The sequence below is a fragment of the Prionailurus viverrinus genome, chromosome C1 (assembly GCF_022837055.1).
Source record: "Prionailurus viverrinus isolate Anna chromosome C1, UM_Priviv_1.0, whole genome shotgun sequence".
NCBI lineage: Eukaryota > Metazoa > Chordata > Mammalia > Carnivora > Felidae > Prionailurus > Prionailurus viverrinus.
The window spans coordinates 205,990,577-206,005,680 of NC_062568.1; the positions used below are offsets into that span (position 1 = coordinate 205,990,577).

Consider the following 15,104-nt stretch of genomic DNA (forward strand, 5'->3'; position numbering starts at 1 on the left):
CGTACCCTCATGAACGACATACAGGATTGCTTGGAGGTTTTTAAAGTCATGCTAACACTCTCATATTGCACACACCATTCTGCAATCTGTTTTGCTCCCAACAGGGGGACCGATGTCCATAGAGATAGGTCTGGGGCGCCTGGGTGGCTCAGCTGGTTGAGCATCCGACTCTTGATTTTGGCTCAGGTCATGATCTTGCAGTTTGTGAGATCGAGATCCGCGATGGGCTCTGCACTACCAGCGAGGAGCCTGCTTGGGATTCCCTCTCTCTCTCTCTCTCTCTCTCTCTCTCTCTGCTCCTCCCCCGCTTGCACTCTCTCTCTCATAAAATAAACTTTAAAAGAAAAAAAGAAATTGGTCTGGTTTATTCATTTGAACTGCTGAACCATAGCCACAGGATGAATACAGCACGGATCATCTATCCATCCCCTTCTGATGGTGAAGGTAATTCCAGGTTTCTTACAGCTGCAGCCACTCACCAACCCTTGGTCCAGAGCACAGGTTCGGTTCCAGAGGTTCCTTTCGGAGCTCCTGCCTCCTGACAGCGGACTCCTAATGTCTATTCCCTGAGAGCAGGCACCAGAGTTCAGCCCTGCAGCCCCAGGCACTTGCAGCAGCAGGCACTAAGCCCCTTAGGACAGATGGACACAGGAGGATGGTGGGGTTTTGCACTAGGCTTTGATCTCTTTGTGCCGGGGACAATCCAGGACGGCCTGGGGAAGTCCGGGCACATGAGGCCCGGAGACCAACACTCAGTCCAGTCGGAGTAGAGCGGGACCCTGGCCATGGGACGCTTGGGGCTTCTGGACAGGTGATGGTCCTCCTCAGCCCTCACACCAAGACACAGGGTCTGCCAGGGAGATGTCACCCTTTGCCTACTGACCCCACATCATCACAGGCTCAAGGAGCAACCCACCAACGCTGTTACTTCGGGAACTTTCCAAGGGCCAGGCACTGAACTCTCTGTGTGTGGCATCACCCTCCGGGTGGGCATTAGCCCTTTTCCAGAAGACACTGAGGTCAGAGATGTTAAGTTGCTCAAAGGCACATAGCCAGGAAGTGGCAGAGAGGGATTCAAACCAATACCCAAGTCATCTGATTCAGAGACACACATACCCGTCTGCCACACCAAAGAGGGCCCTCCTCTGCCCAGGCCCCGGCGAGGCCAAAGCTGGGTGCACGGCAGGCCCAGCTGGTCGTGAACCCAGGCTTCCTCCCGCCATGACAGAACTGGCAACTAAGCCCAGTTTCCCTGGGGATTCAAAGGAGAACTCTTCTCAGGAATGACAGGTCCCGGACCCAGCCCGGCTGGGACATTAAACGTGGCTCAAAACACACCCAGCTACAGATTCCCCAAACTTTTAATGCCGTGGCTCTGGGAAGGGCAGCTGGAGGCTGCAGAGGGTCTCAGGTGCTGCCGACACCCCTCCGTCTCCGGCCCCAAGGTCCCCAAGCACCGAGTGACCAGGCAGCGAGAAGCCCAGGGACCTCACTGCCACGCTGCACTGCTCCTGGGACTGAGGGCTGAGCACCACCTAAAGCTCTCAGAGCTTCTGCGGGTGGGGTCAACAAACTGTGGGTAAGGCCTGGCCCAGGCGGAGCTCGGCCTGGGGCTGCACGGGCAGGTGAGGAGAGACCAGGTTCCCAGCTTTACTGGCACGGGCCAGTGAGCTACCCTGAAGGGAGAGGAGGTCTCAGGGAGTCTGGGACAGGTATGCATGGGGCTCCTGGCCACTCAGGGCACCTGATTCAGGCAACCCCTGAGATGAACAGGAGAACACAGTCCAAGGTGGGCGGGGCGGGGGGGGGCATCTAGAACACCATCCGAGGCGCAAGGAAGGTGGTGCAGCCTGAGCTGCCTCCACGGTCTGTCATACTGGCCCCAGGCTGGGGCCCGGCAAAGCAGCCTGGCTTCAGTACCCTTGCGGGGCGTGACCCCTGCTCTCTGAGCCTCCGAAAGGGTCTGCGGGCGCCTCTGGTGAGTCAATCGTCTGGTAGTCGCTGCGCTCCTGTGACGGTCCGAGGAAACCTAGGGGTGGGGGGACATGGGGGTAGGGGAGAAAAAATGAAGGGTGAGGACTCAAGATGTTCTACCCACCCACCCCCACCAGGAGGGCCCTGGGACAGGGATGGCGAGAGCACCGCCCCCAAGCTATTGGCACGTGTGCAGCCAATCCTCCCATATCCCTACAGAGCAGGCATCTTGTCGCCCCCACTTTACAGACGGGAAAACTGAGGGTCAAAGAGGTGGACTGACTTGCCTGCGAGCAGGGAGCTTGAAGCTGGGGACACTAAGAGTCAAGCCAAGGCAGCACGAGTGCTCTCGGCCACCACGCTCGGCCCTGCACAGTGCACGCTTAGCAACTCGAGAAGAGGGTGCCCAGCCCTGGGCCCACAGGCTCCTCTCCAAGGCACAGTGGACACCGTGTTACTGTGTCCAGAAGGCCCAGAGCTGGCACAGCCGCAGAGCCCAGAGCGCTGGGCTGGGGGTGCCAGGTAGGTGAGAGGGTTCGAGGTGCCCCTGCCCTCACTCCCATCCCTGCCCTGCACATCTGTCCCGTGATCCGGAGCAGGTCCCAAGGGCTAAGGGCGCCAGCTCCTTCATGTGTCCAACGGGAGGAACGTTACTGGCTCCCCGCAACCCCCCGGCAGTACTGAGGTCAGTCAGGGGGAGGCCACAGGCCACCCCTGCCCTGGCCCGGCTGCTCCCCTGGGCGGGTCATGGGCCCCTCTGGGCCTCTCTTCTCCAGACCGAACAGTGCAAGACTGCCCCCCAGCCTCTCCCTACTTGTCTGAGATGAGATGTCAGAGAGAACAGGAGAACGGCCTGGCCACCATGAGAGGGGTACAGCTCAAAGACGGTGTTGGAGGGGTAGCTGTGGGCCGGGACGGGAGCGGGGTGACACAGATGTCAGCAGGGAGAGCACCTGGGGCTCAGCCGAGGCTCCCGCGGCCCATGCCACGCCAGCGCCTTCTTCCTTGGCCACCCAGACCCCACAGGGCAGGAGGGGAGGCTCCAGGCTGCTACCGCCCAGAGCTGCCTCGGAACCGGGGCACACCCAGCTGTATCCGTGCTCGGGCTAAGAGGGGGGTCCGGTCGCCACCCCCAACTCTGCCCGCGGCCTGATGCCGGGGAAAGCTCCCAGCAGGCTGGGATGGGAGCACAGGGCTGGTGCAGCAGAAGCCGGAGCTTGTACGCCTCCTGGCCTGGGGTTCCGCGTCCCCGCCACACTCCTCCCTGCACCTTGAGCCTTGGTCCCCAGGGCAAGGACGGCCCACTCGGGCAGGGGCTGTGGGCCAGGCTAGACAGAGTCAGGGGAGACGAGGAAGGCGCTGCCAGCACCTGGGCCGGGGACAGGACAGTCAGGGAGCCGGCCGCAGGTGGTGGCCTCACCGATATGGAGCAGGAGCTCACCCCCGCGCTCCCGGTACATGTGGTAGACGAAGCAGCAGGACAAGGGCTTGAGGAGCAGGCTGAGGATGGCCATGCCGGCACCAAAGCGCTCCGTGTCCGAGAAGCCGGTCCGCTGGTAGAAGATGCTGATGTGGACGATGTCCAGGAAGATGGTGGCCGCCAATCCACCCAGAAACTGCAAGACAGGCCAGGCGCAGGGCCCGTGGTGACCACGTGTCACCAGGGCTTAAGAGCGCGCCGACGCCCTATCATGCCCTCATGCGCCCCCCCCCTCCCCCCATATACCAGACCGGAAGCTCTGTCTGTGCCCTCCTGTGTCCTTAGGCTTTGCTGCAAAACACATCAGCAAGCAGGCAGGACCCTGTGGATGAGGCGCCTGCCCGAGGACTGCAGCACCGAGCGCGGGGACGTGGGGACGTGGGGACCCGGTCCGGACCTAGCCTGTGGCTCCACCAGAGCCCCACCCCCCACCACTGCCCCTGTTGCCCTTGAGGCCATGATGGGGCACGAGACTTGGCTCCAGAACCTCCAAGACAGAGGTCCCTTGGAGTTCGCCCAATCTGTCTCCAGCACCAGGGAAGTCCTTCCTCGGTCATCCTGACGGGCCGGTGCTGGAGCGCCCACCGCCCGCCAGGGCGTAGCGGTTGTCCATGACAGAGCTCAGCAGGGCTGTGTCCACTCTGACCTCGTAAGTACAGGAGCTCCCTCTTCGTGGGCCTCCAGCCACATCCCTCCCCACCAGAACCTAGAGGCGGGTTACGGGAAAGGGGTCCAGTGCCATCGAGGAGCGGCCGCTCTGGGGCGCCTGGGGGGACCCCACCTGTGCCACTCTCTCGGGGAAGGCCCTGAGCAGACTCGGGGAGCTCTGGGCCCGGCAGGCTGAGAAGCAGGCCAGGCTAGTGAAGACACACGTGGGCTGGTAGCCTGGGCGGGCTTATTCACAAGGCTTTAGAGAACGGAAAACGGGGGCACGAGGAGAGAGGATCGGGACGGGTGAGGGGGAGACCGGGGGGGGGGGCCACGACCACCCTGAAGCCAGTCCTCTCGCTGCGTCCCCCGCCTCACCAGGCTTATGGCGTCGATGGAGTCCCTCTGAGCAACGGCCCACACGCCCAAGGCCAGGATGGTGAAGTTTGCCCAGGGATAGGGGCCCTCGAACGCTATGCAGCCCCTGTGGGAAGAGGCACCGGAGTCACATGAGGTGACCGCCCCCCAGGTGCCCGCCCCCTCCCGCTCCCGGGCCTCAGGGCCCTCTGACGTGCCACCTGCCCGGCTCCAGGGCACCTCCCCTGCCCTGGAAATGTCAGCAAGCAAATCCCCTTGGCTTCACTTCCCAAAGGGACCCCGAATCCGGCCATATCCCTCCAGCTCCAAAACACCATCCTCCCCTGGATACATCCACGGATTGATCTCTGTGGCCTCTGCCCACCGGTCTCTCACTTCCATTCCTGCCCTTCCAGGGGCGACGATGTCGCTCTCCTGCTAAGAATTCTCCAGCAGTTTCGCGTCCCACTTGCAGTGAAGTACAGACTCTTCCCGTGGCCTGAGGAGCCCTGTGGGATCCGGCCCGTGACACAGACTCTCTTACGGCCCAGCCACTGCCCGTGCTGTGTCCTCTACCCTGAACACTTGGCCCTGTTGTGTTACTTTAGTCTCAGCCCAAACGTTACCTCTGAGACTCTTTCCCCGACCACCTAATTTTAAGTACCCACCTTGTCACTTTCTAACACAACACCCGCCCGTATCTTCTGTTCTGGGGGATCGTTACCAACTCCGGATGGATGCGTTTACGACTTGTCAACCCAATGACACTATTAGCACAGAGGCCCTGCTAGCGACTAGCACAGTTCTAGATGCTTTAAAGGAACTCACTTATGTGCATTTATGTTCGCAACTCTAGAAAGGGAGCACAAATACCGGCCTCGTTTTTAAAAACGAGGAAGGTGAGGCACAGAGAGATCAGGTAACGTGCCCAGGGCCACACGGCTTCTAAGTGGGGGAGCTGGGATTTGAACTCCAACAGCCTTAGCCCTTTTCCAGAAGACACTGGAAGACACCGCCATTGACGCAGGCAGTGTACCTTGAAGTCTGCAAAACGCACACAGAGGCTCAACTGTTTCCAGTCTTGGTTTGGCAGAGACATCTCCCCAGCAGCTCAACCGTCATTTCATTAGGCGGCAATAATGAAAATCAGCCCTGCAATCCTCGAGCCTCCCTTTGTGGCCCCAGGGAGTGTGGGATGAGCACTGCCACACCTCTCCCCCACAGCTCCTGAGGGGTGTGCCATCCATATACCCATTTGACAGATGGAAACCAAGGCCCCAAGAGGTGGGTGGGCCACTTGCCTAAGGTAACCCGGCTGGACCCTGGCTGAGCCAGGACCTGCCCGGGTCCATCTAAATCCTGAATCTGCCATCATAGAAGAGTGAGGGTCTGCCCCTAAGCAAGTGACCACCCTGTGTCTCTCAGCTCATAGAATATCGACTTGCTGAGCCACTGAGCTAAGCCACAGAAGGCGCTCAGCCCAGCGGCTGGCCCCGAGACACCCTCAATAAATGTTCGCGGTTATGACAGTTTCTAAAGCTACGCTTTCACCTTCCAATGACCTTACAAGGTAAGGAGGGGTGTCGGTAATACCGTCATTTTGCAGGTGAGAAAATGACTCAGGGGGTCTAAGTTTCCTCTGGAAACTGCCTGCCCCTCACACGTTCTTGGGACGTGGGGAGCTTGCTGAGGACGTTCTTGGCAGAGGTGCTATTTGGCTTTGGAACTGGCCAGGAGACCCGTGGACAAGACCCAGGCGACACACGGACAAGACCCTGGCGATATGTGCACCCAGATCCCGGGAGACAGGTGGACACAGAGCCGGGACACCTGTGGAGTCACTCACCAGGTCGTCAGCAGCCAGTGAACCAGGAGGATCGTCTGCGGCACAAAATAGGGGAGAGGGAAAGAAAAGATCTATGAATGTGACCACCAGATGGCAGGGGCGTGGGGGGGGGGGGGCGCGGCGGAGCTTTTGCAGCCAGAAAACACGGGACGCAAGCCCCTGTCTAGCACCTAAGACGGCTTCGCAAATACAGGAGGGGAAGAGCAGGGGGAGGGGTGGGGGTGGGGAGGCAGGCCTTGAGGGTCTCGGCAAGGAACGTGGATTTCATCCTCAGTGCATGGAGGGGATGCCACCAAAGGCTTTTCTACAACGAAGTAACCTGGTATGGTTTAAGAAAAAAAAAATCCCTCTGGCTTTTTTCTAAATGTCTACACTATTCCACCCCTCTTATCGCCCCAGATGTCCTTAAAATCACAGCCCCCGTTACTGGAACTGGTCTCTACTCCTGGTAATCAAAAGGGCCCTGCTTGGAAAGCAGACGGAGGAGGGAGCAGATGCTATGGGGAGGGCAGGGCGGCTGTGAGTTGGCGTTTCCGAAGGAGGGCACTCGGTGCCAAGGGGTAAGCAGGGAGCCGCCAGGCAAAGGGGAGGAGAGAAAGGTGTTCTGAGCTGGCGTGACAACAGGAACAGGGAGGCAGGAAGGGGAAGAGGGAGTGGCGCTGAACCCATGGGGGGCCAGGAGCCCCAGGTCAGGAGCTTCAGTGGGGTCCCAGTGGTGGATGGGGGACCCTGAAGGAGTTACTCAAGGGATTGGTGGGGGTCAAGCTGGGAGGGAGGGGAATGCCGAGAGCATGGGGAGGGGATAGCATGCCTGCCGGCCCAGAGAGCGGAGAGCCAGGGCAGGCAGAGCAGGGGTGTGTAGTGAACCGCCCCGGCTCCTGGACTGGTGAAAGGGCAGAAGTGGGGGTTGCCACCTGCAAGAAAGAACCCTGGCTGGGGAGGGCGAAGCCCCTCGAGAGGAGTTACCACTTACCGTGCACATACTCTGTGCCAAAAGCATTACACAACCTCCTTGGGGCCTCAGAACAGCCTCTGGAACAGACACTAAGCTCATTCCCATTTTGGGGGGCCTGGCTAGCTCGGTTGGGGGAGCATTCAGCTCTCAATCTCTGGGTCATGAGTTCAAGCCCACGTTGCGTGGGTAGCGATTACTTCAAAAAATAAAATAAAAGATCATTCCCATTTTACACATGGGAAAACTAGTCTCCGAGGAATATCAAGTCGATCCGGATTCCATAGATGGCAAGTGGTAAAACCAGAGTTCAATTGTAAGTGTGCCTCCGGGGCACCCAACTTTGCAGCGGGGGCCTGGGCTTTCAGCGGAGAAAGGCCATTTGAACTTTCGACAAATGTGGACATTTTCTGCACGTGGGGGAGGTGAAATCCAGAGCAGATGGCTGGGATGTTCCGCCTTCACCCCTCGTGCCCAGTGCGAGTGAACCAAAAGAGCTTTGGTGCCATGGCCCAAAAGCTCAACAGACTAGGAGAAGAGTTCTGTAGGGACTGATGCTCCTGACTTTACGGAGGTCCCAAGACTCTGAAAAAACCAAGTCTGTACAGTATGGAAGGCTGGCGCCAGAAGGAATCTTCGCGGGGCACCTGGCTGGCTCAGTCGTTAGAGCATCCGACTCTTGACCTCAGGGCTGGGAGTTCGAGCCCCACATTGGGTGTAGCGATTACTTAAATAAATAAAACTTAAAAAAAAAAAAAGGAATCTTCACGCCTGGCTACCTTTGTTTACTACCGAGCGCTTCCTAAGTGTCAGACCCCCATACTAGGTACTTTCTATACACGAACGCACCTCATTCTTACAGTCTGTGGAGGTGCCATTTACAGTTGAGAAAACTGAGGCTCAGAGGTAAGTCAGTGGCAGAGCCACTCAACAGATTCAAATCTGACCATTAGCCCAGTGTTGTCTGACTGCCAGGCCTCTCTGGGCCTGGGCAGATGTGCTCTTCCCGTTACAAAGATGGGGAAACTGAGGCAGAGAAGTCTTAGTCTGCCACGGGTTTGTTAAAATGTTTTTTGTAATGTTTGTTTCTTTTTGAGAGACAGAGAGAGACAGAGCGTGAGCGGGGGAGGGGCAGAGAGAGAGGGAGACACAGAATCCGAAGCAGGCTCCAGGCTCTGAGCTGTCAGCACAGCGGGCACGCAGGGCTCGAACTCACAGGCCATGAGATCATGACCTGAGCTGAAGTCAACGCTTAACTGACTGAGCCACCCAGGCACCCTTTCCTTTTATTTATTTTTTTAATGTTTATTTCTTTTGAGAGGGGGGAGGGGCAGAGAGAGAGAGAATCCCAAGCAGGGTCCGTGCTGTGAGTGCAGAGCCTGACACGGGGCATAGAGTAGGGGAACATGAGAAAATAGAGGATCTCATGAACCATGAGGTCACGACCTGAGCTGAAATCCAGTCAGATGCTTAACCGACTGAGCCACGCGGGTACCCCTGCCATAGGTCTGTTTTTTTTTTTCCCCCAGAGGCTTAAGAGATGCGATCTCATGGTGCTACTTTTCTCAGGCATTTATACTTTAACCCGGCATCCCTGGCACCTGCTAGGCACCCGCCCTGGGGACTCAACAGTGAGCAGAGGAGATGTGGTGCCCTGCTGCCCTTCCAGAACTTTTACATGGTGGAGGACACCTGCTGATCAGATCATCACCTTAGAAACGAAGGCTCCAGTGAGAACCTCTTCCAGAAGGAGGGTGATAGCAAAGGAACCGGAGACCCATTCTACAGCCGGGTGGGGTGGGGCCGTGGGGTGGTTCTGAGGGAGTGACTTTAAAACAAATTTTTTTATGTTTATTTAGTTTTAAGAGAGAGAGAGAGAGAGCACGAGCAGGGAAGGGGCAGAGCGAGAAGGGAGACACAGAATCCGAAACAGGCTCCAGGCCCCGAGCTGTCAGCCCAGAGCCGAGACGGGGCTCGAACTCGAGAATTGCGAGATCATGACCTGAGCCAAAGTCGGAAGCTCAACCCACTGGGCCACCCAGGTGCCCCGGGAGTGACTTTTTTTTTTTTTAATTTTTTTTTTCAACGTTTATTTATTTTTGGGACAGAGAGAGACAGAGCATAAACGGGGGAGGGGCAGAGAGAGAGGGAGACACAGAATCGGAAACAGGCTCCAGGCTCTGAGCCATCAGCCCAGAGCCTGACGCGGGGCTCGAACTCACGGACCGCGAGATCGTGACCTGGCTGAAGTCGGACGCTTAACCGACTGCGCCACCCAGGCGCCCCAGCCCCGGGAGTGACTTTTAAGCAGGGGATTAACTAGGGCCAAAGATCAAAGAAGAGCCTTTCAAGCAGAAGGGATGGAGCTTGCAAAGGCTCTGTGGCAGAAGGAAACGTGGAACCTTCTGGAAACTGAAAAGAAGCCAATGCAGCTGGACAGAAGAGGAGAGCAGAGGACGGACAGGAAGCTGGGGGGTGGGCAGGGCTGGGCCCGGGAGGTGTGGGAAAGAATTCTGATCTTTATCTCGAGAGCTAACCACCACCACCCGGTCTGTCTTAACAGGAAACCCTACCCACAAGAGGGGAGAAGTCTTGCCTCGAAGGCCACAGCACGTGACCAGTCGCGAGAGTCCTGGTGTCCGGCTTTTGGACTAAGAGAAGACACTGAGAAAGACAGCACAGGGGAGGCGGCTCACATCACCACCTTCCTCCTGAAAATCAACACCTAAGCCTTCCGCACTGCTGGCTTCTATTCCAGGAACCGTCTTAATTTCCAAGTGCTTGGCTTCCTCCATTCAGACCATGCACACAACGGGCCCTGAAGAGCTCTGCCTGATTAAGGTGAGCTGGATGAGGAGCAGGCCCCCAGGGTGCCCGCTGATGCCCAGGCAAGCCTGTGGGGAAATCGCTCTGTGTCACCTGTGAGATAAAGATTTTTCCTGGAGCCGAAAAGACCTGTAAATGCAGTGAGCGCCTGCCTAACGTCCAAAACTATGCCACCTGTTTGGGGAAGAAAAGAGTGCAACCTGGAAATACTGAGGATCCTTGAAGACACAGGGTGTCCCCACCATGTGACAGACATCACTTTTGCTTTATAAATACTGAAGAAATTAAGCACCTTTTGATCATGTCTCTTAAGCCCCTGGGAAAAGGAACCCGCAGAAGACTAAGCCTCAGTTTCCTCATCTTTGTAGCGAGAGGACACGCCCACCCAGGCCTAGAGTCCAGGAGAGTTCCAACCAGACACCGAGCCAAATGGGCCCTGCCCTTCCCGACACAGGAGGGAACAGTGACTCATCTCAGCACAAAGAACTGTCTGCCGGCTGTTGGGGAGGTTTCTGGGAACCAAGGGGACACCAGGGATTCTCAGGTACTGCCTGAGAGACTGGGGGATGGGGCGGGGGGGGAGGCTGGGCTCTGAGAACGTGCCTGGGGAGCCCTTCCTGGCTGGGCAAGAGGACAGAGACCTGAGCTCCTGGACTCGTCATACAGTGCTCGGCACAGGGGGCCTGCCTGACTCTTCCCCAGGCAGCATCCAAGGTGTCAGAAGACTGGGGAGGGGAGGGCCAATGGGCCACGGCAGCCAGGGGTCACAGGATGCTGGACTGGAGACCTGGGTTCTGATCCAGGGGCCATGTCCCTTTGTGTCTGTGCCCCAGGGTCCTTCTCTGTGAAATGGAGGCAATACCTATGTCCCCATATGTCCCAGCGGGGTGCCTCAACTGTAGAGAGACAGCGTCTGATAGTTACTGTACGTATCCACAGTCATGCCAAGCACCCCCGTGAACAGGCATCTTGGAACAGCGTCAATAACACAATTCCTGTTACCGATGAGGACCTGTCTGCCATGTGTCTACACTGCCCCGAACACTTGGACCACGTCACCCTGCAACTGTATGGGGGAGAGAGTATGAAGGTTCTTTTACTTGTGAAGAAACGGAGGCAGTGAGAGATTAGGTCACTGGCCCAAACTGGAACACTTATAAACAAGAGAGCTCAGATGCCAATCTCCGAATCGGTCTGTCTGGTCTGAGTTTTTCTGCTAATAAAAATGTAATGCCCCAGGGCGCCTGGGTGGCTCAGTCAGTTAAGCGTCCGACCCTGGATTTCGGCTCAGGTCATGATCTCACGGTCCATGAGTTCGAGCCCCACGTTGGGCTCTGTGCTGATAGCTCAGAGCCTGGAACCTGCTTCCGATTCTGTGTCTCCCTCTCTCTCTGACCCTCCCCCGTTCATGCTCTGTCTCTGTCTCAAAAATAAACATTAAAAAAAAAATGTAACGCTCCACCAACTTCTGGACCACTGGATCCTCTCTTAGCACTCTAGAAGGTAGGGTTTATTTTTATCCCCTTTTTACAGTGAGGAAACTGATACTCAGGTTAAGAAACCTGTTCAAGGTCACACAGCTAACAGGTAGCAAAGTCTATGCTACACGGTCGGTTTCTGGAGGAGAAAGGGAAGGGTGGATGGAAATGAGGTTTAAGCAGAAGGGAAGGCTAAGGGGAACCCAAGCGGTCACGTGGACCATGACTTAGACCCCTTGTTTGCCACTAGAGGGGCCATGGACGAATGGGGTTGGGTGTGGGGGAGATTCCTAGACAGGTGGTAGACAGACCTGAGGTCAACCTACAGATCAATGTATGGAATATAGTTCTATTAGTCCTGTGTAAACGTTCAGCAGCCTGTTACGTGAGGCAGTAAGACCGCCCAGGGCAGCTAAGGCTGAGGGACCCTTGTCAGGAACGGCGGGGAGGCAGAGTCGGGCGGTGGTTAACTGCCTGGGCAATGAGGCCAAAGATGTGGATCTGATCCTGGCTCCATGATGTAGAAGCTGTGTGATCTCGGGCAAGTTACCAGATCTCCTGGAACTGCTGTTTGCTCATCTGTGAAGTAGGGACAATAACGCCCGGGTCATAGAATTGTCATGTGGATCTAGCAACACAGGGAGGTAGAGAGGTACGTGAAACACGCAACACAGTGCCTGCCAGGGAGGCAGCCCTCAGCACACGGCCATCCTCGTTACTCCCGTCGGGAAGTCGGCTTCCTAATTTTTAACCTAATGCTGCTATTCCCTGGCCCCTCCTCCCGAAGATCTTTTCTCACAAGACCTCATGGACCCAAGTCTACTCTGTTCTCAGCTTGCCGCAATGTCATTTCTGCAGCTCAGGACTTGCCTCTCGGATGGGGCTCGGTTAGGGGCTGCCCTTTGGGTAAAGGGCCTGTGGCAGCTGTTTCTTTCACCTGTCACCACTGACCACTCTGGCTGGGCTGGGCACAAGCAGGCATCCAACCAGTTGCCAAGGAATGTATGAAATGAGGGGGTGCGGGGCCACAGGGGTGCGTTTTCCCAGCTCCCCGGGGGTCCTGATCTCAGAACATCCCACTTTGGTGCCTCCAGGGAAGGAGTCAACAGCCGCTCTCTATAGGGTGGCCAGATTTAACAACAACAAGACAGAACGCCCAGTGAACTCTGAAGTTTGGTTAATAAACAGTTTGTTAGTATGTCCCGAATATTGCCTAATACTTACGCCTAAAAATCACTCGTTGTTGGTCTGAAATTCAAATTCAGCTGGATGTCCTGTATGCTACCTGGCAAACCTGTCCCCTCAGAGCCTCCTAGTACTTCCTTATCTCTGACTGGTAGCATCGGTGACCTTTGGAAACATGGGGTCTTGTTTCTGCCTAGGGAACAGCCAGCCATGTCACTCTGGGGCACCGAATACCAGGACATACCTGTGGGTGCATTTGGCCTGTTAGGCACACGAAGTTGCTCAAAAACAAAGGAAGCCCCAAAGGGACTAAGGCTCCCCCAGTGGATGGAAACCATCAAGGCAGAAGTCAGTCTTAACTGGAGGCCAGGAAAGGACCTGGCTTTGAAGTCTGACCCCAGTTGGTCCAAAGCCTGACTCTGCCACTGAATCCCTGTGGGACCTCGGCAGGTTACTTATCGGACCCGAGCCGAAGTTTGCTCCTCTGTAAAAAGGTGACAGTATCGGCTTTCTCAGAAGGTGGTTGCGATCGAGCAAACAACCTGGCGCCCGGGAATGAGGAGGGTTCCCTGCCCTCTCCATTCCCGCAGCTCTGCCCCTCACCTGATTCTCTCCTAGCAATTATTGTAGGCAAATCTGTCATCAGAGAAAAGGCAGCCGGCACTGACTCACACTGCCCGGAACACAGGGGATGTTGACCCCAACAAACCGCAGCTGCCCTCCTGTAAACCTCTTAGGCTGGAAGCTTCAGGGAGGCAAATGGCATTAAGGAAAACCTGCCCATGTGGAGTCCGAACACAGGCCCCGTCTAACAATCCGCAGACGGATCACGTGTTGTCTTGTAGCCCTCTAGGCGTTAGATTCCTTTGGTGCCGGACGCCACGCGTGCTAAGTGCTTCGTCACTGGGGAGTAAGAGGCCATTCCTGGATACAGCCTCAAGAGGGAGGGCGCCCAGACCCAAAATGGCAGGTTTGGCCCAAGGCTCACACCTTGCTGCCCAGAGCTAAAGGTCCCAGCCCCTCGCTGGCAAACTCAGCCCAGAAGCGGAGGCCGCCGGCGGCGGGCGGGGAGAAAATGAAGAAGCCGCTGGCATCTTGAGGAGCTGAGGACACGCCACAGGAAATGAAGACACCCCAGAAAGGCTCTCAGCGTCCTCCTAAGTGTATACGGTGGGGGTTTTCTGCTTTTAAGTAACTTCTCTCGGAGTTCCCGTTTTCTTAAGAAACAGGGACGCTGCACTGATCAACTTTGGAAAAAGCACTCGTCTGCGAATTTCGGCTTTTCTTAACCCGATTAAGCCAACAAAGCAGCAGGGCGGTGCTGGGCGTGCAGGTGAAAGGTCTGCCCCCCTCTCTCTGGGAAAGGGCAGGTGTCCAGCCGCCGAGACCCCCCTCGGGCTCTCAGCGCCCGCCCCCAAGTCCGCCCCTCCCACCCTCTCCGGGGGGAATTCTGGGCTCGTGGGCCGAAGCGATCCTCCCGCCCCCGCCGCCTCCAGCTCCCTCGCGGTCTTCCCTGCAGGCCCTTCCCTGGATCCCTTTCCTTTTCCGGTCTGCGCATCTCCTTCCCGGCTCGGCTCCACGCACTCTTTCTCCCTACTACCCCTCTTGCCCCAAGCTCTTGATCCCCTCACCTCTAAAATCCTTCTTGGAAAAAAAAGCAAACGCCCGACACACTCTGGAGGGCCCGCCCCGCCCGCGCCCCGCCCTGCCCGTCGCCACCTTCAAGTTCACGGTAGGCAGCTCCATCCCGAGCCAAGCGGAGGGCACCTGCGCCGCGGCCGCGGGGGCTCCTAGGCTCCGAACTCCGGGCGCAAACTTGCCTCGCCCCGCCCCGCCCCGCTTCGGCCACTCCACCTCCAGAGCCGCTCGGGGCCACGTGAGGCGGGCCACGTGATCGCTGCCCCGTTGCTAGGAGACGGCGTCGGGCGGCGCCCGCCCTCCTCCGGGTTTCCAGCTCCGGCCGCCTCCGAGGCAGTTCCCGCAGGCGGCTGGAGAACGCTGGGATTTGTGTCGCCAAGGGCGCGGTATCTCGCCTGGTTAGTAACCTGACAGGTGGATCGAGGGGACCACCTGCAGCTGAAGACTTGGGGGGAACGTCCAGGTGCCCACAGCTGGTGTCTCGTCTCGTCCCTGCGGGTACCCTCCTCCTTGCTTCCTGGCGTCAAAGTGGAGACACTGACAATACCTACCTCATAGGATCCTGGTGAGGTTAAATGAACTCATTCCTGTTGATAATGAAAAAATTATTCTGACACTTGCTGGACCGGTAAGGAAGACTGTTGCCGTAGGGGTATTGCAATGGGGAAGCCTGAGGAAGCTCACCTCCCAGGACAGCAAGGACAGGCGCAGAGGGAGGGT

At 57.3% G+C, this 15,104-nt stretch overlaps 1 protein-coding gene across 2 annotated transcripts; it reads right to left on the reverse strand.

The window, feature by feature from the left end:
• Positions 1-342: 342 nt before the first annotated feature.
• On the reverse strand, positions 343-14,590 carry AGTRAP (angiotensin II receptor associated protein). Of its 2 annotated transcripts, none has more exons than XM_047872853.1 (5): positions 14,466-14,590; positions 6,306-6,340; positions 4,481-4,586; positions 3,395-3,590; positions 343-2,029 (listed from the first exon to the last, which is right to left on the reverse strand). In XM_047872853.1, exons 1-5 carry the CDS (start codon positions 14,490-14,492, stop codon positions 1,914-1,916), a joined length of 480 nt encoding a protein of 159 aa, XP_047728809.1. In that variant the 5' UTR covers positions 14,493-14,590; the 3' UTR covers positions 343-1,913. The 2 variants fall into 2 exon arrangements, with proteins under 2 accessions (XP_047728809.1, XP_047728810.1); XM_047872854.1 differs by having other exon boundaries at positions 3,416-3,590; positions 14,466-14,588.
• Between the last annotated feature and the right edge of the window lie 514 nt (positions 14,591-15,104).